The sequence below is a fragment of the Silene latifolia genome, chromosome 2, assembly GCF_048544455.1.
Source record: "Silene latifolia isolate original U9 population chromosome 2, ASM4854445v1, whole genome shotgun sequence".
Classification (NCBI taxonomy): domain Eukaryota; kingdom Viridiplantae; phylum Streptophyta; class Magnoliopsida; order Caryophyllales; family Caryophyllaceae; genus Silene; species Silene latifolia.
The window spans coordinates 120,520,753-120,548,303 of NC_133527.1; the positions used below are offsets into that span (position 1 = coordinate 120,520,753).

At 39.4% G+C, this 27,551-nt stretch overlaps 2 protein-coding genes across 2 annotated transcripts; both read right to left on the reverse strand.

Annotated features, from left to right (window-relative positions):
* Positions 1 to 2,201: 2,201 nt before the first annotated feature.
* Positions 2,202 to 2,708, reverse strand: LOC141641243 (uncharacterized). Its single transcript, XM_074449913.1, has one exon. The coding sequence runs from the start codon at positions 2,706 to 2,708 to the stop codon at positions 2,202 to 2,204; it is 507 nt and encodes a 168-aa protein (XP_074306014.1).
* Positions 2,709 to 3,028: 320 nt separating this feature from the next.
* LOC141641244 (uncharacterized) lies at positions 3,029 to 3,952 on the reverse strand. Its single transcript, XM_074449915.1, has one exon. It carries the CDS (start codon positions 3,950 to 3,952, stop codon positions 3,029 to 3,031), a length of 924 nt encoding a protein of 307 aa, XP_074306016.1.
* Positions 3,953 to 27,551: the final 23,599 nt, after the last annotated feature.

Here is a 27,551-nt window from a genome sequence, read left to right on the forward strand (position 1 = left end):
AGCCGCAACAAAAACACGTTGTTCGGTTGGCGAATAGAAGTAATGACCAAGTGTTCCTTTAGGATAACCTATAAAGTATGTCTTGACCGATCGCGGGCCGAGCTTATCCTCGTGTCTCCACTTGACATAAGCCTCGCAGCCCCAAACCCGTATAAAGGACAAGTTAGGGACCGTTCCCTTCCATAGTTCATATGGAGTCTTGTCAACACTTTAGACGGACTTGGTTAAGTATTAGAGCAAATGAAAAAGAGCATAACCCCATAATGAATCAGGTAAAACCGTGTGACTCATCATGGATCGAACCATATCAAGTAGTGTTCGATTTCTCCGTTCGGACACACCATTCAATTGAGGTGTTCCAGGTGGAGTTAACTGTAGGGCAATCCCACAGTCTTTAAGGTGTTGATCAAACTCGTGAGAAAGATACTCGCCACCACGATCTGAACGCAGTGTTTTAATCTTTCTACCCAATAGGTTCTGTACCCTATTTTGGTATTCCTTGAATTTCTCAAAGGATTCACTTTTGTGCTTCATTAAGTAGACATAGCCATATCTACTTAAATCATCCGTGAAAGTGATGAAATACCTATAGCCTTCTCGTGCGGTGATTGACATAGGGCCACATACATCCGTGTGTATGAGTCCTAATAGGTCAGCAGCGCGCATTCCAACACCTTTGAAGGAAATACGAGTCATCTTACCGATGAGACATGATTCACACGTGCCAAATGATTGAAAATCAAAGGCCGAGATAGCTCCATTTTTAATGAGCTGTTTTACGCGTTTCTCATTAATGTGTCCCATACGGTAGTGCCATAGATACGTTTGATCTTTGTCACCAACCTTTAACTTTTTATTCATTACGTGTAATATTTCGGTCGTCTGATCTAAAACATAAATTCCGTTCATGGAGACTGCCTTGCCATAAATCATATCGTGTAAAGAGAAAATGCAAGCATTATTTTCTATTACAAATGAAAAACCAAGTTTGTCAAGTGCAGAAACTGAAATAATGTTTTTCGAAAGACTAGGAACATAATAGCAGTCATATAATGACAACTCAAATCCGCTAGGAAGCTGGATCACATATGTCCCCTTTGAGATAGCAGCCACTCTTGCTCCATTCCCAACACGCAGGTCCACCTCACCCTTTACGAGGGGTTCGATGTTTCGGAGCCCCTGCACATGATTACACAGATAAAAACCAAACCACCTAGTAATTGCATGAAGACTGACACATATAGAGGTCACGAGTTAGTTTTCATTGACATTCTCATGTCACACGTTTTAAAGCCATCATCCAAATAAATTCATTCACGACAGACGCTAGTTATTCGTTCACTTAAAATGAATTATAATTTTGTTGATGGGATCTTCCTCGTATAAACTAAAATTGAGAACGGTCTTTATAGGTCAAACTCCAATGAGTCCCTTCTTCGTCGGTAGGCATAATATGACCCCTTCTACGTCGGGTAAGTTGGAACCGATTGACCTATTTTATCTCAACACTAAATATAATATCTCAACATCACATTTTGACTAATTACTAGTCAAATAACTCGGACTAACTGGTTAGTCAATTTTGGCATCTACATGACTGTATTTTCATACCGTCACATCTCTCGAACGTATCCTATAGGTGTGACTTTTAGGGACCAGTTGATCACCGCCATCTGTATGACAATAACGTCAAACTTATCTAGCAAGCCAACCGTTATTGATAAACGTGGATCAACTGATTATGATACAAAAAGTATGCCCTTTGATCCTTTTAGAGATTTATAAGTCCTTGCACTAACTGTTAAGGACACCAACCCCAACAAGTAGACGACCACGAATTTGCCTAAGAAAGGCTTGAGTATCTCGTTCATGAGTCGTATAAAGGTTCTTGGAGCATTAGTTAAACCGAATGGCATAACCGTCCACTCGTATAAACCATGCTTGGTCTTAAACGTGGTTTTCCACTCGTCGCCTTCTCTCATCCGAATTTGGTGATAACCACTCCTTAAATCGGTCTTAGAGAAGATTTCGGATCCATGTAACTCATCTAACATGTCGTCATGTCTCGGGATTGGAAATCGATACTTGATAGTTATGTTGTTCACGGCTCGACTGTCAATGCACATTCGCCACGTTCCATCCTTCTTTGGAACAAGGAGCATAGGGACGGCACATGGACTTATGCTCTCGCGCACATAGCCTCATTCCATCAACTCCTCGATCTGTCGCTGCAACTCCTTTATTTCCATTGGATTGCATCGATAGGCGGCTTTGTTTGGTAAGGGAGCTCCGGGCAGTAGATCGATTTGGTGTTCAATTCCACGAATAGGTGGTAAACCAGTGGGTAGTTCCTCGGGGAAAACATCCTTGAATTCCTCTAAGATCGAGGTCAATCGTCCATCACTAGGCGTCTCATTGACCACCATCAAGTAAACTTGGTTGCCATTGACAATGGCCTCGTCAACTTCTTGCTCACTAGCAAACATGGTCATGCTAGCGGCCTTTCCATGCTTGGCACTCATGGAGCGCACCTCACTAGGCGCCATCGGTTTAAAGATAATCTTTTTACCCTTATTCACCAACTCGTATTCGTTGCTCCGACCGTGATGCACCATATTTCGATCATATTTCCAAGGACGTCCTAAGAGTACATGGCATGCATCTATGGGCACGACGTCGCATAAAATGTCGTTGTTGTAAGAACCCATTGTTAGTGCCACTTTTACTTGCTTGGTGATTTTTACTTTGTTTCCGTCATCAAGAAAATGCAAGGCATAGGGCTTTAGGTGAGGTGGTGTGGTCAACTTTAATTTCTCCACCATTTCACTTGAGCCGACGTTAGTGCAACTGCTCCGTCAATGATTAGGCTACACCATTTGTCTTTCACTTGGCACTTGGTGTGAAATATTTGACTTCTTTGTTCCGTCTCAATGGGCGTAGATTGGTCTCGCAAGGTTCAGAGAACGAAGGCACAATAAAAGCTAGGAGCGACGTAATCCTCGGCATTCTCGACTTTTACCTCTTCCTCTTATCCTTCTAGGTTGAAAACGTCTTTTGTTCTCTCTTCTTCTTCAAACAATTCGTCACGACAATCCACGACTTCTCTTAGCATGATTGTTCGCTGATTTGGGCACGCATTTTGAAAATACCCAAATGCTTGACATTTGAAACACTGAATTTTTGTGTAGCTATTTTCTCTCAAGGCGGGTGGTTTAGTAAAGGAACTAGGGGTGGTAGTTGTTTTGGGCTCAATGACAACGCCCGCTGTGCTTGCCCTTGGGTCGCTCTCGTTCCTCCAATTCCGACTACTCTCACCATAGGTGGGTGTCACCTTTGCCTTCCCTTGCGCCTCCACTTTGAGACACATACTACACAAGGTGTCGAAATCCGTGTAGTTCTGCAACTCGACGGCGTTGGCGATGCTACGGTTTAGACCACGTAGGAATCGCGCCATTTTTAAGTCCTCATCTTCCACCAAATCTCCCATCAAGGCTAGATTTTCAAATTCACTGATGTACTCCAAGACACTTAGCCTTCCTTGGGTAAGATCGTCAATCTTACGATAGGTTGTGAGCCTATGTGTTGCGGGGACATATCTTTTACGCAATTTGAGTTTAAGCACGTGCCATGATGTTATCTTTTCCTTTCCGGCCCGAACTCGCCTGGCCTTAAAGCTTTCATACCATAACGAGGCCCCACATCTCAATCTCAAAATGGCGTACTTGCAACATTGCTCATCATCAAGATTATTAAATTCAAAAATCCGATCGATTTGTCTCTCCCAATCGAGATAAACCTCAGGATCCGTGCCTCCTGTGAACTCGGGTAGTTCACTTACTTTGAACTCGTCAATGACTCGTTCACGTCTAGGCTGCCATTTGGGATTGGATTCTTGAAAATTCTTCAAGGCCTTTTGAAGACTCTTAAAAAAATTGGGATCTTCGTAGTTCATGTTGATAATTTTTGAGGTTTTCGAATCTTTTTTTATTTGTTCAATCCGTGCCTTTAAGATCCAATCGATTAAACCTCAAACAATTGTTTGAGTTTAACCTTTGAATGCCAGTCGGAATTGGATATTCAACTACTAATTGATTTGGACTTACTTAGGACCATCTTGATTTTCTCATGGGTGATCAAGAGCCGAAGCTCTGATACCAATTGATGCGTAAAGCGGAGCGGAAGACCTAATTGTGAATTCAAGTGAGGCGAGAGATCCGAATGCACTAGGTGCAACCCGACCAAATCGTTTCACTTGAGGTGAATAATGAAGGATATTTGCTTTAAGGTTAGAGATAACCTTAAACCAATGGGATATTTGCCCAAGCTAGACCTATAGCTTTTTCAATGAAGATTGTATTCGATAAACTCTTCGAATAGCAATCGAGTGCTTTAATCGAAACACGTCAATTAAAATGGAAAAGATTGAAACAATGAGTTTCTCTCTCTAGAAAAGGTTTTGATTACAACTTGGATGATAAACAAATGAGGGGGAGAGGCCCTTATATAGGCATGTAAGCCTTGCTCTCCAAGCTAGCATTGAATGCATTTTGTGAGTTATAGGATTATTGATGCATAGAACTCACAAACTAGACTAACTTATTCAAACTAGTTGAAAATGCTAAAAACAAAGTTGATTTTCCTCTTGACTCCCCTTGGTACCGCCGACAGCAGCCCTACACGGTTTCAAGTCAGTTCCCATGGGTCTCGGGTCTTGATTACACATATTTCCCTTTCTTTAATTGAGCCCATCCATATTTGATGTGTAAATAATGCATTACTTGGGCTTGAGTTCACTTGGTCTTCTAAATTAAGCACAACCTCTTCTATAAGGTCGATATTCGCATAAGAACCTCTAGTGAAAAGTTTTATTATAAAACAATGATATAATAGAGGATATGCAGAAGAAGCGGAGCAAATCAATTTTAGAGATTTTTGTTGTATGGAGAATTTATTTTGTTCGATTTTTTTAGATTTGTATCCCGTCAAATTTGACGTATTTTATAGATGTTGTAGGACTTTTTATTAATAAAATTGATCTATTCGCTAAAATCATATCCTATATATTAAAAGAATAACCACAGAGCTGATGTGTCAGGTTGAAATTCAATAATTCAAAATTCCTATTGTTTTTCCTTAATTTAAGGAACCACTTTCTTTCTACAATTTAATTCTAATTTGCATGCTTTCATTGGTACATAATCTAATCAGTCCAACTATAAAATTGAATCATCAATACTATAGTCTATAGGATTATTTACAATACACATATTAACGTCATTATAAAAAAAATTAATTATAATTACCTATACAAACACGCAAAAAATATCAAAAAAGGTTAAAAACGGAAAAAGAAAAAACTAGTAAATGAGAGCTAAAAATTTAATGAAATCGAAATAAGTTAATTATGGTTAAAATATTTTTTAAATTAGAAAATTAGTCAACTATTATGATCGAAATGATGAAGAATATATGGAAAAATCAATAAAGTAAAATAATGTTAAAAAAAATCTCTAATTTTACTGAAACGACACAGCAGTCAAAAGGTATTAATTAAGAAAAAAAATTAAATAGTAGCATAAAATGTTTGAAAATTTCATTTAAACAGGTATAGTAATAGTAAAAAATAATAAAAATACCTTATTAATATAACAAACCCGAATATAAAAATTGCTAAAAAGAAAGTGAAACTAAAAATCCTGAATAAATTAAAAAGAGTGAAACTACAAGAAAAAAGGAAAACAGTTATTTAAATAATGATTAGGGTGTGAAAATAAACATAAAAACGAAAATTCCAACATAAAAATAACATCCTTTGAGATTACCTTTTAAAAAATTATGTTAGGGTTAACTCTTAATAAAATAAAGTGATTGGGAAAAGAGGTGAGATTGAATGTGTACTAGAGGCGGGGCTGATTGTATAGGGAGAATTTAGAAGAGATGCGGGATTGTGCGGTGCTAGTGGATAATGGTGTATTAGGGTTAAAGTCATTAAGAAGAGGTTGAAAAGGGTTACAAGTAAGTGGAAACGAGAGGTTTTGGGTTTATATGAATTGGATCAATCTTTAGATTGGGTCTATTGTTTAGTGGGAGTATTAGTCTGGGATTAGGCTGTTATTGTAGATTTGGCCCGGATGATTTAGTTCATTTGAGATACCGAATTGTTATAAACTATCGATAATTTTTTTTTTTTGGTGCTAAAGAGGGGCGAACCCCGAAACTAATTAGAAGCTATTACACGGGGAATAGCGACCCCAAAGATATCCTCCCGAAGGATAGAACGGAGAGCATTAGGTGGAGAGTCTAGGTACGTAGCCGAGGTGCTGGAATTGATGCCTTGATTTGCGAGCCAATCACTCGCTCTATTTGCTTCTCGGTAGCAATGCTCGAGTCTTACTGTCCACGAATTAGCAGCTATAAGTTCCTTGCATCGCATTACTATGAACCTAAGTCCATTGCTCACCAACTGATCTTCCAAGACAAGCTTGATACACGGCTTATTGTCCATGTGAACGATAAGCTTGGGAATCCTCAACTCGTGTGCCCACTCTAAACCCTTCAATAAAGCTAGGAGTTCTGCTTTCATGGAGGTGCAAAAACCACAGGAAAAGTAAAAAGCACGGTGAAAATTACCCGTTTCATCCCGAAAAATACCTCCACCTCCTGCCATTCCTGGATTTCCCTTTGAAGCGCCATCCGTATTCAATTGAATCCACCCGTGCGGTGGTGGGAGCCAACGAACGAAAATTTCCCTGCTAGCTAAACCCACAGAAGGAACAAAGATATCAAACTTATCAAACGCTATCTTCGTTACTTCGAACTGCCTGATAAGAAACTACAAATCAAAAACCCACTTTAATCAAAAACCAACAAAATTATTAGGTGTTGTCAATAGTAATTAACTTTGCCCCCTACTTTACCGGCTCACATTACTTCCCATTTTCCACTCCTTTAATTAAAAACCAACAAAATTAATAAACTACAAATCAATTTAAACACAAGTAACAATATAATTTCATTTCATCACCATATATCATATATCATATATTTATCTAATGCAAAAGCCAAAGCCGCTAACATGGCATCACAAATTTGATCTCAAGATGACATGTCAATTAATGAAACAACTAAGTTCAAAACACAAATATGGCGACAAATTTAAAGCTTCCTATAATCCTATAATAAAAATGAATTTAAAAGAAAATATAATGTATTCCCTATCTTCTTAAAAAAATATTTTAGTTGATTTTATAGTTAACTTATGAACAACTATAACAGCAATCCAAATATAAATTTTATAGGAGCTTTTTTGAAAATCATTTTTCAAGTACTTTTTTTCCAAATTACACGGGTGTAATCATTTCCGAAAGCATATACAGGATAAAGTGGGTTGAACTTATCAACTACGAGTAATCAGTGGAAAATGAAAATCATTCATTTTGAATGAACATATAAATGTTTTAAAGGTGTTAATAACAGTATGGCTCAATACATCTATATAACTAATTTTATCAATCTTGAATATATATTAATATACAGAGACTTAATTTTTGTTATAAAATATTTATTATAAAGTATTTGATCAAAAAATAAAATTGGTGCTATTATATGCAATGATTACTCTTAACGTTCAAATAAAATATAATTACTAAAAATTAATCAAATAAGTTAAAATAATGATACATTTACAAAATATCAAATTTTATATCGGTTACAAACATATTTAAACCTGACTTATCTTCATCACAAAGCAATGAATTATGTTTTTTTGTTATTTGTATGTTTTACATAATTACATATAATTGCTAATTGTGAGTTTCTTTATAGCAAACCCGTGAATTTTCACGGGTTTAAACCTAGTTTTATCAAGTTTCTTTCAAATAAATGATTAGTAGGTCATAATAAGAGTTCAAATTTATCTAACAAAAAGAAATATTGTATTTCAACGAATACTCGAGCAACTTACCCTAGCTCATCGTATATGTTACATGATTATACTCCCTTTTATTCGCTATTTTTCTCCCGTATTTTTTTTCACGAAAAATAACAAATGAATTTAGACTACACAAAATACACAATCTCACATAGTCACATGCAATTGAATTTGGACTACACATACTGTTATGCGCGGAAGCGTGTTGAGACGATACAATAACAATAGCAAAATAAAGAACACAAGAATTTACGTGGTTCACTATCAATATGATAGCTACGTCCACAAGGGCCAGGGAAATATTTCACTATGTATGGAGAGAATTACAGATTACAAAAGACGAGTCCTCAAACTTGCCTCACCAAGTTTTCTACCTTTCTCTCTTCATTAACCTAGAATATAGTTGGGTCTTTATATAATATTATTCCACCCAAACCTATATACCTAAACTAATTAGGAAATTAATTAAATAAACAAAAGTTTACCACAAAACCAACTAAGGAAATCCTACGTAAGTCAAAAACCAAGCCCAATCAAGTTTTACTACGCAGCCATGTTTCATACGTACACACCTCATGAAACAATTCTAAAGTCAGAATCATGCGCGACCCGCAAGCAAGGGGCTCGCCATGTAGCTGCTCCTCATCCTCTGTTTTTGCTTGTATTCCTTAGTTATTATTGCTTCATCTTTTAATCTCACTCTTACATACCCAAAACCGAATACGACTCGGACGAGTCATATTCTAACAATCTCCACCTTGACTCGGACAGTCGGATCTACGAACAACTTCCAGTCAATTGAGCCCTCCACCATAGTTACACTATGACTGCCGAGACCAGTCTCAAACCATGAGACACCGTGCTAGCTCAACCTTAGCCAAGATGAGCTACACTATAGCCAGAACCTGACCCACGCCAGAGTCAAATGCCTACGCCGAGGCATGGACACCCCCGTCGGGGCTCCTTACCTGTGCTCGCGCCGGAGCACTCACACCCTCGCCAGAGTGATCCTGCGCCCTCACCGGGACGCGCTAGCTAACTGGTGACTCCCCATAAAATCACCTCTCGACCCAACATCTTTTGGCTTAGACTTGTTGCTCGAGACAAAATAGCTACCTTTTAGTATACAAGGCTCAAAATTTCCAAACCTTATCATACTACTCCGCAACTGAAAGATTCTTTGTTGTTCTTCTTGACGATCTGTTTTATCAACCCGGCCTTTAGGAGTATCCCCTAACTCCCCCTTCCCGTTGACACAATCATCCTCAACACAAGATGAACTCTTCAATTCGGTTGTTGAACTTCTTCTTGTTGATCCTGATCCATCGACCACTAGAGCCTCGGCAAGCTCCACCTCACCTTCGACATCATCAACTATCAACCCAGAAGCAAGATTCAAACCCTCTAGACCAACATGCCTAGTATGACTCACCTCTACATTACCACAATGTTTAGAAAGTGACATCCCCCTAGTCAATGCCTTACCCTGTAAAAAATACAAGTTACCTGCACTTGACTTCACACCACGAAGCAACTCCCATGGACCCTTGCACACACTCAATACTCCACCTTTTCCTTGAAATCGAAAACCCCTCCTGTCTAACATTCCAAGAGAAATAAGATTACTCTTAAGTTGTGGAACATGCCTTACACCCTTGAGATATCTAACCTTTCCATCATGCGTTAAAAACTTCACGGAGCCTACTCCAACAGCCTCACAAACCGCTCCATCACCCATGGTAACAGTGCTCCTATGATGATTATATGTCAGAAACATCCCCCGTTTAGAACACATGTGAGATGTGCATCCACTATTAAGAACCCATCTATCACCTAGATGCTTCTTTTCTTGGACCACCAATGCTAGATCATCCTCAGAGTCGTAATCACTTTTTGATTGTTGTGCGGTGCAAAAAGAAGCAAAATTTCCCTTCTTTGGCTTAGGACATTCTAACTTCCAATGACCCTTTTCCCCACAGTTATGGCAATAATCACTAGAACTTGGTCCCTTTGACTTAGGCCTATAAGACTTCTTCTTTTTCCCTCCATCAACTGTTTCCTTTTCAGCTTTAGCAACCAATCCCAAAGCCCGATTATCTACCACAACATTAGTTGCCTTCCAGCGTAACTCCCTAGTGTGAAGCGACGACTTCACCTCCTCTAGGGTCAAAGTCTCCTTACCCACCACAAGTGACTCTACAAAGTTCTCATATGATAACGGTAAAGAAACTAACAAAATAAGCGCAAAGATCCTCATCTTCTATCTTAACATCTAAATTACGTAGATCTAGTAAAATAGAGTTAAGCTTATCTAGATGATCCCGAAGTGACATACCTTCTTGCATTCTGAGGCCAAACAAACGTTGTTTCAATAACAATTTATTGGTGAGTGTTTTAGTCATATAAAGACTCTCCAATTTTGCCCACAAGCCACCGCAGCTTTCCTCACCGCAACTTCGTAATAACGTCGTCCGCGGACATAACAAGATTGTAGCATGAGCCCTTTCCTCCATTGTTACCAACTCAGGATCCTCAGTCACCGTGACTGACGACTCAGCACCTGCCACCGCCCCTGCGGTAGTCTTTGTCACCTTTGTGGAGAAACCCGGCGTCAACGGTCTCCAGATACACTGCTGCTTAAGCAAAGCTCTCATCTTTATCTGCCATAGTCCAAAATTATTCCTTCCCGTAAATCTGTCGATCTTTGTAGCTAACTGTTGTGCCATCATCTCTCCCAGATCAAATAACCTAGCTCAGATGCCAATTGTTATGCGCGGAAGCGTGTTGAGACGATACAATAACAATAGCAAAATAAAGAACACAAGAATTTACGTGGTTCACTATCAATATGATAGCTACGTCCACAAGGGCCAGGGAAATATTTCACTATGTATGGAGAGAATTACAGATTACAAAAGACGAGTCCTCAAACTTGCCTCACCAAGTTTTCTACCTTTCTCTCTTCATTAACCTAGAATATAGTTGGGTCTTTATATAATATTATTCCACCCAAAACTATATACCTAAACTAATTAGGAAATTAATTAAATAAACAAAAGTTTACCACAAAACCAACTAAGGAAATCCTACGTAAGTCAAAAACCAAGCCCAATCAAGTTTTACTACGCAGCCATGTTTCATACGTACACACCTCATGAAACAATTCTAAAGTCAGAATCATGCGCGACCCGCAAGCAAGGGGCTCGCCATGTAGCTGCTCCTCATCCTCTGTTTTTGCTTGTATTCCTTAATTATTATTGCTTCATCTTTTAATCTCACTCTTACATACCCAAAACCGAATACGACTCGGACGAGTCATATTCTAACACATACAATTGATCTTTTAATTGTATTTGTAATTTAAAGTTTAAATTAAGAATATACCTGTTTTTAAAAATATTGTATATGAATAATTTATATTTTTTAGTAACACATGTGCCTTAAAGGTTTTATATTCACATGTAACACAAACTTATCTTGAACTCATCGGGTCAAGCGAGTCAAGTCAAATTTCAACTCTAAAATAACAGGTTGTTTCGAGTTTAGGTCAAACAGGTCACGGGTCAAGTTTTTGATTACGACCCTAGGAAAAAAACAGGTCGACTTGGGTTGTATTTTACACCTCGGTCATATTTTGATAGGTTTAGCTAAGATGTGTTCCACTTAATTTTAATTTTCCCTTTATCTAACTGTTTATAATGTGTAAGTGTTACATATCATCCCATGCAACCATTTTTTTAAAAGAATTTTTGCTATATTTTTTTAGAAGAGTTATTTATACTCCCTCCAATTCACCATATTCTTCCCTATTTCCTAAAACGGTTATTTAGGTTTTCTTCCCCTTTCTATTTTTGGTAACTTTTTACTCTTATTTTATTCATACCTCTCTCATATTACCCCACCCACCCAACTCTTTTAATCCTATTTTATTCCTTACTTTAATATTTGTGGCCCACAATTCATTATTTAACTCTTAGTTATTCATCCCTCTCTCCTATCACCAAACCCACCCTACTTTTTATCAATATAATACTCTATTTCTTAATTCTTGTGCCCATAGTAAAGAGGAAGAAAATAGAGGATTGGAGGGAGTATATACTATAAGGTAGATAATGTGTTTTTTTATTATTAGGTAGATAACGAACAGTTAGAACAATTACATTATGATGAAACGACCAAACAATTTGCATGTAGCAATTATTTTATTTACTTTTAAGATAAGAAAATGTTTAAATTACATACCCGTGTAATTTGCACGGGTTTAAGATTAGTAAAGAAAAAAGTAACCACAATTATGTATGGTCAATATAAAGAGGTATTGCGTCAAAATTGTATTTGCATTAAGGAGGCGTTTGTTTCGTGCATGGGTATGAGTTTGGAATAAGGAATCATACCTGGGTGGTATGGGGTTGAAACTTGATTTCTTATACCATGCATTTGTTTAAATTCTGAGTGGTTTGAGTTTGGAGTTCAATTAAAAGATAAAATCAGTAAAATAAAATATCTTAAATCGAAAATTTTAGTATAATAAATTCATGAAAATAAAATTAATCAAATAAGTATATAGAATATTTGATTTACATTATGCCATAATTTTTATTTAACATTTTTGCTTATTTTAATTTCATTCCCATGGGTATCAATCTCATACCCACCCCCTTCTTGGATATGAGAAACCCATACCTTATACTTTTTTAAGTGAACCATACACCCCAAAAAAATATGTCAACTCCCTTTATAATCTTTTTTTTTTTGGCAGCAGTAAAGAAAGGTTAACCTACACTATACAAATACGACTCTCGGAGTCAGATTTCATTATTACATCATTATCATAAGAAACTAAACTAAGGATAGGGGTTATAAGCAAAGTAGGCTTCTTGAGGGGGCGATCAGAGTTGGCCAAATGTGCAAACGTTTCGTTCCTTTTCTTTATTAGCTGTGTATCAGAGAAGTACCTGCAACAAGACACATTTACACCACGGGGATGTAGAAATTTCTGGGAGGGGTATCTACTTGAAGAACAAGTAGATAAATTGTATCTTAGAGATTCATCTCCTTTGCTATAATCCTTCTTCGGAGTGATAATTCTCCTTTTATTTTTCTCTTTTACTTTATGAATCATAGGGTACCTACGAAACAAAGGCGTACTAGGGCCGCACTGAAAACCTTCAACCGAAAAAGAGAACTTACACTTCACGGGAGAAGTCGAAGAAACGGAAGGCTGACGGTCATTAGTAGAAGTTGACACAACGGAAGCCTGATAGTCATTAGAACCAAACTGAGGTTTAGGGCAAATAAAAGTGGTATTATCAGTCAAGGAAGAGAAAGCCAAATTAGAATCCTTAGTAGAATTACTGAAGGGGGCATGGCTGATTTGGGTACCCAGAGGGGTGAAGTTGTCGCCTAAGGAGTATCCACTCGAACTTGGGGCAATGGGTTTAACTTGGTGATATCTAGAGAAGGCGTATCTTCTATCACGGTCTTGGAAATCCTCCTTCTATAACTCCTCCTTCTCTTCTTTGTCTTTTTACAGATCTCTTTTGTAGTGGCTCCCTTATTAGTAGTGTAACACCCCCATACTCCGAGTGCCTTACCAGGACCACTCAGGTATGAAGACATCACCATCTCGGTTGCCCGAGGTATGATAATCAAATAGACAAAACAGAAACAACATTTATTATAAGTAATTTAATGAATAAGTACAATCCTCGAAACCAAACTGAAAGTACAATACATTATTCCAAACTGTCTGTTCTCAACTGAAATGTAAATAAAACTAAACTACAGCGGAAGACTCTATCGTCATGTCATGGCCATCCCAGCTATCCCAGTATCATCTCTATACCTGCTCAATATCTGCTCACCATCCCCGAATGGATCACCGCAGGTTTTACAAAACAACACCGGGGTCAGTACTAATCACACAATCAAAATAGATAACAACAATAAGACAAATAGACAGCTGAACTGTCACACACACACAACCACCACCAACTCCCATCATCTCAATACCGATCCGTCCACCGGACCACCCCGCCATGGGGGACCGCAGCCGTTCCCACCTAAGCCCCGCTCATCGTACGAGCGATAACCCTGTCCATTAATGTGCACATCCCCTTTCGTGGCGGGTTCCACGAAGGGCGAAACTAGGGCGTGAGATCACTCCCGCAAGTGACCCCACTCAGCCGAGAACGCATCTCGAGAGCCATCAACAACACAACCACAAGCACAATTACACACAATCATCATATCAAGCAACTAACTACAGCACATCACCAATATCCCATTATGGGACTAATACTGAGTAGGAAATCCTACCTGGAAAGCACAACACGCAGACGGTATCTACAGCTGTCTCAAAACGCCTCTTCTATGAACTCTCCTCCTACCATACAACACATAGATACTACTATTCAATTACTATTCATAAAAACCCCCAATTCCTAAATTAGGGTTTCACTAATCTTAACAAAACATTATATAAATTACATTAAAAGCTTACCCTCGACGTAAGGAATCCAACGACACAAACTACGATGCAAACCGACCGTCGAACTCCGGAATTGTCAAGAACGCGATTAGGAAGAAGACAAGTTGCTTTCTCTCTTAAACAGGTTTTAGGTTTTATAAAAAGTGATTTAGAACAAAGACGAATTGGTTTAAATACCTTAATCGCGTAATTAACAAAACTCGAGAAAACTCCCCGTAAAACCGGACACTCGATCGAGTACCCACGGTACTCGATCGAGTACCCTACTCGATCGAGTGCCCCACTACTCGATCGAGTGCCCAACAGTCGAAACTATTTTATTCTGCAACATACCCTTACTCGACAGAGTAAGGGCTACTCGATAGAGTACCCCCTAGACCATAAATACGGAGTATTACAGTCTTCCCTCCTTAAAAGGAACTTCGTCCCCGAAGTTCAAACCACTACCAAAACAAAGGTACTCCCATAAGCTTCCCGACTCGAAGGTCAAAATAAACACAACGTAAAACATGCTACTAACCCAACTTATCCCGACAAACATACCGACACAACATATAAAAGGGGTGTAAAAACTCTTAAAAACTCTCGCGATCATCTCCTACCCCCCTAAAAGAAACAAGGTTACGTCCCCGTAACCATACATACCTGATCAAAAAGGAAAGGGTAACGCTCTTTCATGATATCCTCCGCCTCCCATGTAGCTTCCTCAGTCTCATGGTTAGACCAAAGGATCTTAAGCAAAACTGTCTCACCACTCCTGGTCTTTCTAACTTTTCGGTCTAGGATCCGCTTAGGCACCTCAAGGTATGATAAAGACTCATCCAACTCTAAGCTCTCTGCCTCTAACACATGTGACGGGTCACTCACATACTTCCGCAAATGCGATACGTGAAACACATTATGCACTCTCTCCAAAGCAAATTTCGGTAAAGCCAAACGATAAGCTACTTCCCCAACTCGCTCTAAGATCTCATAAGGCCCTATAAACTTCTGACTTAGCTTGCCTTTCTTCCCAAATCTCATAACCCCACGCATCGGAGACACTTTCAGAAGAACCTTGTCCCCAACCTGAAACTCTATGTCCCGACGATGTAGATCTGCATAACTCTTCTGTCGATCCTGGGCTGCTCTCATCCGTTCCCTGATCATCTTAATCTGTTCCACTATCTCATGTACCATCTCTGGTCCTAAAACCACTGCCTCAGCACTATCGTCCCAACAGATCGGACTCCTACATCTCCTCCCATACAAAGCCTCAAACGGTGCCATACCAATACTGGTGTGATAGCTGTTGTTGTAAGAAAACTCTATCAAGTCCAACCTCTGCTCCCAGCTACCACCAAAATCCATCACACAAGCTCGCAACATATCCTCAAGAGTCTTGATTGTTCTCTCAGTCTGCCCATATGTCGCAGGATGAAATGCTGTACTCATCTTCAAAGCTGTTCCCAACGATTCCTGCAACTCCTTCCAAAACCTTGATATAAACCTCGCATCTCTATCGGACACTATGTCCTTAGGGACTCCATGTAACTTAAGCACGTTACGTCGATAGGCCATAGCCCATTGTGCCTTAGTCCATGTATCTTTCATTGGAACAAAGTGAGCTGACTTGGTCAACCGATCCACTATCACCCAAATCATGTTGTTACCTTGTTGACTCTTCGGCAAACCCACAATGAAATCCATGGAAATGGATTCCCACTTCCACTCAGGCACCTCCAAAGACTGAACCTTACCTTGTGGTCTTCTCTGTTCCCCTTTAACTCTCTGGCATGTCAAACAACGGGACACAAACTCAGCTGTCTCTTTCTTCATCCCAGGCCACCAAAACGTTTTCTTCAAATCTTTGTAAAGCTTGTCTCCACCCGGATGAACTGAATATGGTGTGCAATGCGCTTCTGTCATGATTGTCTTTTTCAACTCCTCGTCATTAGGAACACACCACCTACCATCAAACCTCAAGCTACCATCTGTATGAATGGAAAACCGGGACACTGTCCCTTTCTCTACTCCAGCTCTCCACTCCACTATCTTAGGATCCAAAGCCTGCTTATCCCGAATGTCATCATAAAACTCCATATGTACCGTCATATCACCCATAGCATCTCCTTTCTGCATCATATGAATCCCAAAGCTCGCTACCTCATCCCTCAGCCTCATCAAAGATAGAGCTGTACACAAGGAATGTACGCTCTTTCTACTCAAAGCATCAGCAACAACGTTGGCCTTTCCTTCATGGTAGATGATTTCCATGTCATAATCACCAATCAGCTCCATCCACCTCCTCTGTCTCATGTTCAACTCTTTCTGCGTGAAGATGTACTTGAGACTCTTGTGATCAGAAAATACCTTAAAGATTGCTCCATAAAGGTAGTGTCTCCAAATCTTGAGAGCAAACACCACAAAGACCCAACTCCGGTCATGAGTAGGGTAGTTCTCCTCATAAGGCTTCAACTCGCCTAGACGCATAGGCAATTACTTTACCATTCTCGCATTAACACACATCCCAACCCATTCTTCGAGGCATCCAGTATAGACCTCGAAATTCGCGCTCCCTTCGTGTAACGCCAAGACAGAGCTGTGGTCAAACGCTCCTTTAAGGTTTGGAACGCCGTCTTACAACTCTCATCCCAACGAAACCTGTTCTCTTTCCTCATCAACGCTGTCATCGGTCTAGCTATCTTGGAGAAATCTTTCATGAACCGTCTGTAGTATCCAGCTAAACCCAAGAAACTCCTAACCTCAGCAACATTCTTCGGTGCTTCCCACTTTGTCACCGCCTCAATCTTCGCCGGATCCACACTACCCCATCTTTAGAGATTACATGCCCTTAAAAGCAACTTTCTCTAACCAGAACTCACACTTGGACAGCTTAGCATACAACTCATGATCTCTCAACGTCTGCAACACGATCCTCAGATGCTCCTCATGCTCCTCCTTAGTCTTAGAGTAAACTAAGATGTCATCGATAAACACTACTACGAACTGATCCAAGAACTGTCTGAAGATCCTATTCATCAAATCCATAAACACTGCCGGCGCATTAGACAACCCAAATGGCATCACCACATACTCATAATGGCCATACCTCGACGTGAAAGCTGTCTTCGGTATGTCCACATCTCTAATCTTCACCTGATGGTACCCCGACCTCAAATCGATCTTAGAAAAGACCGTTGCACCACTCAACTGATCAAACATGTCATCTATCCTTGGCAAAGGGTACTTGTTCTTTATCGTCACACGGTTCAGCTCCCGGTAATCTATGCATAACCTCAAAGTTCCATCCTTCTTCTTCACGAAAAGAACTGGTGCTCCCCAAGGCGATACACTTAGTCTAATGTATCCCTTCTCTATCAAATCATCCAACTGCTTCCTAAGCTCCTCCATCTCCTTAGGACCCATACGGTACGGTGCCTTAGAGATTGGCCCCGTCCCTGGCTTCAACTCAACGGTGAAATCTATCTCCCTCTTCAGTGGCAACCCCGGAATCTCCTCTGAAAAACATCTCGCATACTCTCCCCACCACTGGTATCTCGTCAATCGCTGGGCTCTCCATCCGGTCATCTCTCACATGGCACAGGATCAAAGGACATCCCTTCCTCAGATACGACTTCAAAGTGACAGCTGCAATCAACTTAACTTTGGGTTTGACTAGAAACCCACGGTAAGACACACTTACACCCTTAGGACCTCTAAGGGACACTCTCTTTTGATGACAGTCTATCTTAGCTTTATACTTTCCTAACCAATCCATCCCAACTATCATCTCAAAACCATTAAAAGGAAACTCTAGCAAGTCTACAGGGAAATCGACTTGCCCAACTATCAAAGATACATCTCTAAACAACCTCCCACACGATACGGACTCACCCGAAGGTATGAAAACTTGCTCCCTAACGGACTCATATACTCTCAAACCCAACTGTTTTACATGACTCAAGACACAAACGATTGAGAAGCCCCGAATCAAACAAAACAAACGTAGGAATACCATTAACAAGGAATGTACCGGTGATAACGTGCGCATCCTCCTCACCGCCTTCTTGTCCATCATGAACAACTTGCCATCGGTCTTCCGCCCACCTCCCGGACAAGATTAGGCGATGCGGTCGGCTTAGCACCCGACCCTTGATTGTTGTTGTTTTTGTTCATCGGTGTCTTCGATAAGAATTACCGCCGTTGCGGTTGCCTCCCACTCTGGTAGCTCGACCTCCCGGTTTGGCCATGATCCACCTGGTCTGCATTTGCTTGCAAAGCTCTGCGCAGTCTCGAAAGGATCCCGGTGCGCTCGTGCACTCATGTCTCTTGTGGCCTACGCCACCACAACCAAAGCGAGTCACTCCCAGTGTTGCTCACACTCCCACGACCTCGCCCAAAGGAAGTTCCAAAGACTAAACCCGGAACTGAAGAAAATCCCTTAGATTGATTGTGGTTGCCTTTCTTGAAATTAGATTGGCCACCACCCTCGCTCTCGGACTTCCTCTTCTCTCCACCCGACCTCTCCCGAGCCATCTCCACTAGCCTCTCGCTCTCCCGGCCCTCTCATATGCTTCCTTCACATCGGTAAGGACTCCCACGGGTAACTTATCCATAATTTTCGTGGTTAGCCCTCTCTCAAACCTCAAAGCCGATTCTCCTCACTCAACCCATATCCTCGGATATCTGGATTTCTCATTGAACCGCTGTAGTACTCACCACGTACATCTCAAAGTCATCTTAAACTTATCGAACTCCTCTCTCAACTTACTCCTCACATGTTCTGGTACGAACTCCTTCCTCACACCCCTACGAAACTCCTCCCAAGGTATAGCAGGTAACCCCGGTTGGTATATATCTCCTTGGCACTCACTTTTACCGAATCCCACCACTTGCCACCGCCTCCCTCGGATAGAATGCACTGATCCACCTCATCTCATCGGACAAATAACTAAATCTAGTATGTTCTCCATCTCCCTCAGCCAACTATCAAGATGGTTAGGCTCCTCAACTCCCATGTACTCCTTCGGGTTAAACCTCGCAATATAGAGGCTGACTTTAGCATGGTCAAACTCCTTCTCCTTACTCTTATCCTTGTCCTCATTCACTCTCTTCGGGGTCTCGGAAGAGCGTCCCGGTGCTCTAACATCTTGACGATGTCATCCGTAGTCATAACCTCAGCTCTCGCATACAAAGCGTTTCTCTTGGGCGGCATCTTGAAGCTATATAAGAAAGGGATAAACATAAACACGCGTACTAAACCTCAAAACACGAAACGCGCCGCCCAAACCTACTCGATCGAGTATCCAAACCCACTCGATCGAGTAACGGGCTACTCGATCGAGTGCCCCCATGTACTCGATCGAGTACCCAAACTCCAGAACCAAACAAACCTTCTGATCTCTAACCCACTCGATCGAGTATCTAGGCTACTCGATCGAGTGACCCCATACTCGATCGAGTACCCCTAGTTACTCGATCGAGTGCCCCAAAACTCGATTCTGGACTCAAAATCGTTAAAAACCTACCCGATCGAGTCAGCCTCACTCGATCAAGTACCCCCAATACGTAAGAGCTACCCGCATATTACGTCGTATACTAACATGCTAACTTTATAAAATCATATGCTATCAGAATACATATGCTACGCATCTTTTATACTATCAACAAGATCAATTCATCATGCTATTAAAGCCACATTGTAAATCATTCCATCATGCTATCATTTCATCAACAATGTATATATATATAACATTACTTTTCTTTCGTCTCATCAACTTCCAATTCGAAGATTCAACCATCAACACATTCCATCACATTATTACGCAAGTTACTAAGCACACACATGACTCAACACATATTTCCCCCATGTGACCGGTTCAAAGTTGTAGGGCGACCCCGCGACTTTAGGACGTCTCCCAAGCCTTTGCACTAGCTCCTACAACTTTTACCCCGGGTTCATTTTAATTGACTCCCTATGTTCATTAAGTTCATTGGTTACGGGTTTCGGGATCGTCGCTCGATACCATTTGTAACACCCCCATACTCCGAGTGCCTTACCAGGACCACTCGGTATGAAGACATCACCATCTCGGTTGCCCGAGGTATGATAATCAAATAGACAAAACAAAAACAACATTTATTATAAGTAATTTAATGAATAAGTACAATCCTCGAAACCAAACCGAAAGTACAATACATTATTCCAAACTGTCTTTCTCAATCGAAATGTAAATAAAACTAAACTACAGCGGAAGACTCTATCGTCATGTCATGGCCATCCCAGCTATCCCAAAGATCATCTCTATACCGCTCAATATCTGCTCACCATCCCCGAATGGATCACCGCAGGTTTTACAAAACAACACCGGGTCAGTACTAATCACACAATCAAAATAGATAACAACAATAAGACAAATAGACAAATTTGAATCACACACACACACAACCACCACCAACTCCCATCATCTCAATACGACGTCCACTGGACCCACCGCCGGGGGGGACCGCAGCCGTTCCCACCTAAGCCCCGCTCATCGTACGAGCGATAACCCCGTCCATTAATGTGCACATCCCCTTTCGTGGCGGGTTCCACGAAGGGCGAAACTAGGGCGTGAGATCACTCCCGCAAGTGACCCCACTCGGTAGAGAACGCATCTCGAGAGCCATCAACAACACAACCACAAGCACAATTACACACAATCATCATATCAAGCAACTAACTACAGCACATCACCAATATCCCATTATGGGACTAATACTGAGTAGGAAATCCTACCTGGAAAGCACAACACGCAGACGGTATCTACAACTGTCTCAAAACGCCTCTTCTATGAACTCTCCTCCTACCATACAACACATAGATACTACTATTCAATTACTATTCATAAAAACCCCCAATTCCTAAATTAGGGTTTCACTAATCTTAACAAAACATTATATAAATTACATTAAAAACTTACCCTCGACGTAAGGAATCCAACGACACAAACTACGATGCAAACCGACCGTCTGAACTCCGGGAATTGTCAAGAACGCGATTAGGAAGAAGACAAGTTGCTTTCTCTCTTAAACAGGTTTTAGGTTTTATAAAAAGTGATTTAGAACAAAGACGAATTGGTTTAAATACCTTAATCGCGTAATTAACAAAACCCGAGAAAACTCCCCCGTAAAACCGGACACTCGATCGAGTACCCACGACTCGATCGAGTACTTCTACTCGATCGAGTGCCCCACTACTCGATCGAGTGCCCAACAGGTCAGAAACTATTTTATTCTGCAACATACCCTTACTCGACAGAGTAAGGGCTACTCGATAGAGTACCCCCTAGACCATAAATACGTAGTATTACAAGTAGTCTCAACATTAAGGACCCGAATCGTTAGGACTGACAAATTCCTTTTTTGATAAAAACTCCACTCTTTTCCTTCGAGGAGATTTTGGTAAGATTGTATAGGCATCCTTATACGTGAGTTTCCTCCACCCTTTTTAGAGAACTCCCCAATTGCCTTAATAGAAACCTGCTCATTCTTTAAACCGGTGCCTAAATCCGCGCCACAGACACTAACATAACATCATCCGGAACCTCCATATTCACCCTGCAATTATCCTTTTCTGTAGTACCAGAAACCACATCACAATTGCCAGAAACCACACCACAATTGCTATAATCATTTGCCACTTCTATGCTCACACTCTCGAAAATCTTAACTTCTATACAAGAATCAGAGACTTGAACATGCTTCTTATTGAGCGTATCCACGTCAACCACATTAACACACTCCAAAACTCTTTTACCATTCTCCTTTATGAGAAGGTGACCTTTTACCACATCTAATTCCCTTCAAACATCCTTGTTTCTTGGTTCAACCACCAAAGCCTCGAGTAGATCTAATTGAGCTTCAGAAAATCATTTCAACTTCATAAAAGCAATTGCCCTACGAAAAAGAGCATTAACATTTCGGGGGAATGAATCCAAAATCATGGAGCACAAGTCTACGACAGCTTGGTACTCCTCAAATTTCAGTGCACATGCAGCAAGATTAGAATTAAGAGATGTAGCAAGATCAGAAACAGATTGGACATCACCACCCTCAATAACTCCGATACTCAAACCTAGAAGCTTGCAAGCTTCATCGTAACAAGCTGCAGCCCCCTAGTAAAAAGATTTTGCCTAAAGAGAGTATTCCCCTTGTCTTTAAGCTCCTTTACCTCGAATAAAGGTGACCCCTGAAGATTCATAAAACGGCCTAACATTCGTTCCCCATCACCCTCCATAAACCCATCATTTACATGGGCACAAGCAAACTTTTCCAGAAATTTATTAAGATCAGTTGAGAAAGACATTGCTTCAAAACTGAAGAGTAGTAAACAAAGTACCCAGCAACTCTAGAAACTTAAAAACACTAATATAATCACTAAAAAGCAAGAACCCCTATGCACAGACGATAAAACAGCTAGTATTATTCAAAGAGAAACCAACACCCACAACCAAAAACCTCGACAAGACGATCGGTGAAAGAAAAGCCAAGATTGACCCAACAACGTCCGGTAAGAAACCGAAACAACAACATGCAAAAGGAAGGATCAAACCTGGACGAGGAAGACAACCGATTAAAATCGATTAAAATCGATCAAATCGACGCAAATGCTGAAAGGTGAGCAAAAGCAGAGTGAGATGGAGAAAGGAAGCCTCGCAAGCGATTTAAAGAGGCGACCGGAGAAGTCGCCGGAGAAAAAGGAATATTGGGTAATTTTTGGGGTTTATTTTTGGGGGTTTCTCTCTCCACGGGAGTCTTGAAGTTTTAAATTTAATGTCTCCCTCTTTATAATCGAAACGGATGGTTGATGGTATGATGAACAATAAGAAGTTAACATAGGAAACACAAAATCAATAATTAGGAATCATTGGGTTTTCGAGAAAGACTTAGCTCACAATCACATGGATCTGTGTTTTACAAGAGAATGAAACTCAATTAAAAATCGAAACAGAATAGCAGCACATGATCATTCAAGTGGAAGAAGATTCCCTCAATTGGCTTCATCATAGAAACATTAAAAATGAAAAGAAATAAATGACTTCAAGCACACTGAACTTGTTTAATGTTAACGACCGATAATTAGCCAATTAAAGTCATTACAATAATCGAGCTTGTAACAAACTTCGTTACTTGATTGACAACTCTTTTTCATCTCTAAAGACGATTTATACTGGTTGGGTTTGAAATGATCTGAGCCGACTCGTAGAGCCCTCGTAATCGGCTAGGTTCAAACTTCGAAATTCATCAAACTGATTTCGAGCCAAGGTGCACCAAATTCGAACCGATTCCGAGCCTAGTCGAGCTCGGATCGGAATCTCGTTTAAACTCGTTTTATTTATTATTATTATTATTATTATTATTATTATTATTATTATTATTATTATTATTATTATTATTATTATTATTATTATTATTATTATTATTATTATTATTATTATTATTATTATTATTATTATTATTATTATTATTATTATTATTATTATTTATTATTATTATTAAATTTTGGCATTTTACAATTATTTTTGTTCTTCGTAAAATGTTATTTTGTCATTTATGATTATATTTTAATTATATTTGGTAACTATTTTATATTTGCATTTTTCTTAAAATATATTTATTTTTAATTTGATTTAAAAGTTAAACAAAGTAAAGAAAATAATGATTTAATCGAGCTTGAATCGAGCTCGGGCCTAATCCGAGTTGATTCCGAGCTTTAATTTCTTAAGCTCGGAAATTTCCGAGGAGATTCCGAGCTGAAGCTCAAGTTTTCGAGCCGATTTCAAACTCACCACCCAAGCTCGAGCTCAAATCCCCTCGATTACACTCCTCATAGTTGGTAGTCAAAGACATATTATTAAGGAGTCTGGTAAAGGATACATATTATTTGAAAAAAAATTCTTGGGTACTCCAGGAGGACCACATCATTGTCCTCCCTAACCTATTATAAATTGACAACTGGATTCTTATAATTAAATGGAAAAAAAAAATAACGGACAACTTTCCACATTGTATTTGCATAAACAGTTGCTTAACTCTTTCAATTTTTTTCTCTCTCCATGAGAACAAAAAAGGGGATTCCTGCCAAACACTCATCTTCTTCAACAATCAAAAATCAATCAAGGTGTTCATGAAACATTTAATCAAATTCGTAAGTTTCTTTCTTTTTTTTTTTGTCTTTTTCTATTTTCGAATTTCATAGCTTGATATTGCAGTTCATCTTGTTCAACTCCATCATTGCTGATTTTTTTTTCTCTTAACTTTGCTTATCAATATTTTGTAATTGATTTGTACCCAGATCCATTAAAATGATCTTCTGTTCATATATTGTCACTTTAATTTCCTCAATTTACTCTAGAGATGATTATTAATATAGTTCCCCGAATTAAAAGTATAGTTTGTGAGGTACTTCTATAAGTTTCAATGTTGTAAAAAATTGATGAGTGGTCTGGGAAAGTATTTGAGTCTAGTTGTTAGGATGCTAGAGTGTCAATGTTGTAAAACTAATTTGGGTTTGCTTTTTAGCTTTATTTCTAGTTCTGGGTTTTTGCTCTGTGATGCCATCTTTTTCTTCATAGAAAAAAAAAAAGTAAAACAAAGAATTCGCCATTGCTTCAATAGTCCGAACTTCGAACGTCTCATGTAATACGTAAACTTGTTTAATACAAGGCTCTATTTGATGAACTAAAAAGAACAAAGGAAAACTTGAATCATCATTGCTTTTATTCACATGACTGCTTTATTTGATTCAATGCAAGTCGGTCCCTTGTGTCATCTGAAAATCAAAGAGTGTACATAATAAGAAGGTATGATAAAGGTAGAGGAAAGCTTATTGCTAAAATTAACTCTGTTTACCTGAAAAGCTTGATATGGTTCACTGTCATTAAGCATTTCAGTGAAGGTCATGCCATTGTAAGGAAACATCATTGTCTGGGTATCAACTGTTGTATCATAAGACGATGGGTATATATGAAAGCCTTGACTATTCATAACCAAGGGATCTGGTTGTGATATGGTGTTAACTTGTCGAGTTCTTGGAACAACAGGTTCCTTTGCTTCCTTTGATGGCTTTTGTTTTTCTAATAACGTATAAATAGTGATTAGTTTATAGCTTACAAATTTGTATAAGACAATACAAAAAGAAGAAAAACATACTTGATGGTTTTTTTTTCTCATGAAAGCTCTTGATACGAGTTCTTGGAGCTCCCTTTGTCCTTACTTTGTTCGGATTTTGAATATGGACCTCAGTTGCACAAGCACTCCCATCATAATTTTCCCTCTCACTCACAAGATTTTCACTTGGGTTATCTTCCATTAACTTCATCTTGCCCAACTCCTTGTTAATATCTATCATGATTTTTCCAAAACCTTCGTCCCAAATTTTTTTTGTACTCTCATTCTCGGCGGCTTTCAGAATAATATTATAAGCGTTCCGAAATCTACTACTGGAAAACACATGTTTATCCTTGTTGTCGGATATCCCTTTTGACATGGGAAACTCCTCCATACTCTTGGCTTCTTTTGTCCATCTCTTTAATATATATCTCTCAGGAATCTTGGTAAAATTTTGAAGGGCTAAAATCTTTAATGCATGTCGACATAAAATCCCCTCTGTTTCAAACATTCTACAAGTACAAGAAATAGACGATTCTGGCTTGTCGAATGTAACTATACGTATCTTTACGCTGTCCCCCTTTGATTCTTTCGCTCTCTTTTTGCTCTTTGTCACCCCAGGCTCGTTTTGGTCTATCTCTTCTCCCCTTACCTCATATATGGCAGTAGACCCATCATTCTGTAATTCTTTCCAAGTGGTTTCCAGCATCAAAAGGTATTGTGCTTTAAATTTTGCAAACATACTAATGGTGTATACCCTCCTTGCATGTTTAATCATTCCATTATTTATCTCACAATAAGGACTACCTTTCCTGCAACGGAAATCCTCGTCAGATTCCTTTTTGCGCCAACGGTTAACAAGATTTTCAAAACGTTGGACCCAAATAGTCAAGCATGTGGTTGCTGTTGATATATCATTCAAGACATGATTTGTACTTTCACTTCTTTGAGTCGACAAAATCCCAGCAGAAAAAACATCATTATTCAACCCGGCTGACCACTTATTTCGCAGTGTATACAAATTACTCAACCAACTGTTTTTCTCAAGCTCATAATCTACCATCATTTTCTGCCACGTTAACTCAAACTCATCAGAGTTTTCAACACCATCAAAACAACTATAAAATCGACGCATGAACTCACCATTTTTACAAAGTGCTCCCAAATAGCCACCAACCTTCTTCCAAATATGCCATTGACATAAGCGATGTCTTGACTCAGGAAAGATCTCTACTATAGCATTTTCCATGGCTTGATCTTGATCCGTAAAGATTGTCTTCGGAGCTTTGTTACCCATTGAATGCAAAAAGTTTTGAAACAACCATACAAGCGTTTCAGTTCTCTCATTGAACAAAAAGGCACATCCAAACATAACATTTTTCCCATGATGATTAACACCCACAAAAGGTGCACAAATCATATCATACTTATTTGTACGATATGTGTTGTCATATATCACTACGTCTCCAAAAGCTTCATAATCAAGCATCGATTTACCATCTCTCCAAAAAACATTTGTTAATCTACCATTCTGATCTAACTGAAATGAATAATAAAACATTGGGTCAGCTAATTGCTTGCTTTTGAAATAGTCGATTAGACTTTGCTTGCTTTTGAAATGTGAGGGGGTTTGATTTTGAGTTGTTCTATAACTAAAGGCAGTAAATGAAAAGTAAACTAAATAAACAGATGAAATCAAATATTAAAAGGGATGCTAAGATGGTCGGTTCACTATAGTTTCAGCGGCAGAATACTAGGTAGGTCTAAAACAAACACGTGAGACGGGAAAATAAGAAGTCCTCTCGGTCCATTCTCAACAGGTAGCATCTTTCGATCTCGCTACAGGTCCCTAATATCACTAATGCTAACTTTCGTCCTGAAAAGTGATTTAAAAGGCTAAATTAACTCATCTTTCGATCTCATTAATCTAGTCGTCTTAATTAGGTAGGCTATCTCCCTTCCCTATCTTTCGATCTTTATTGGGTCGGTCAATTCCTA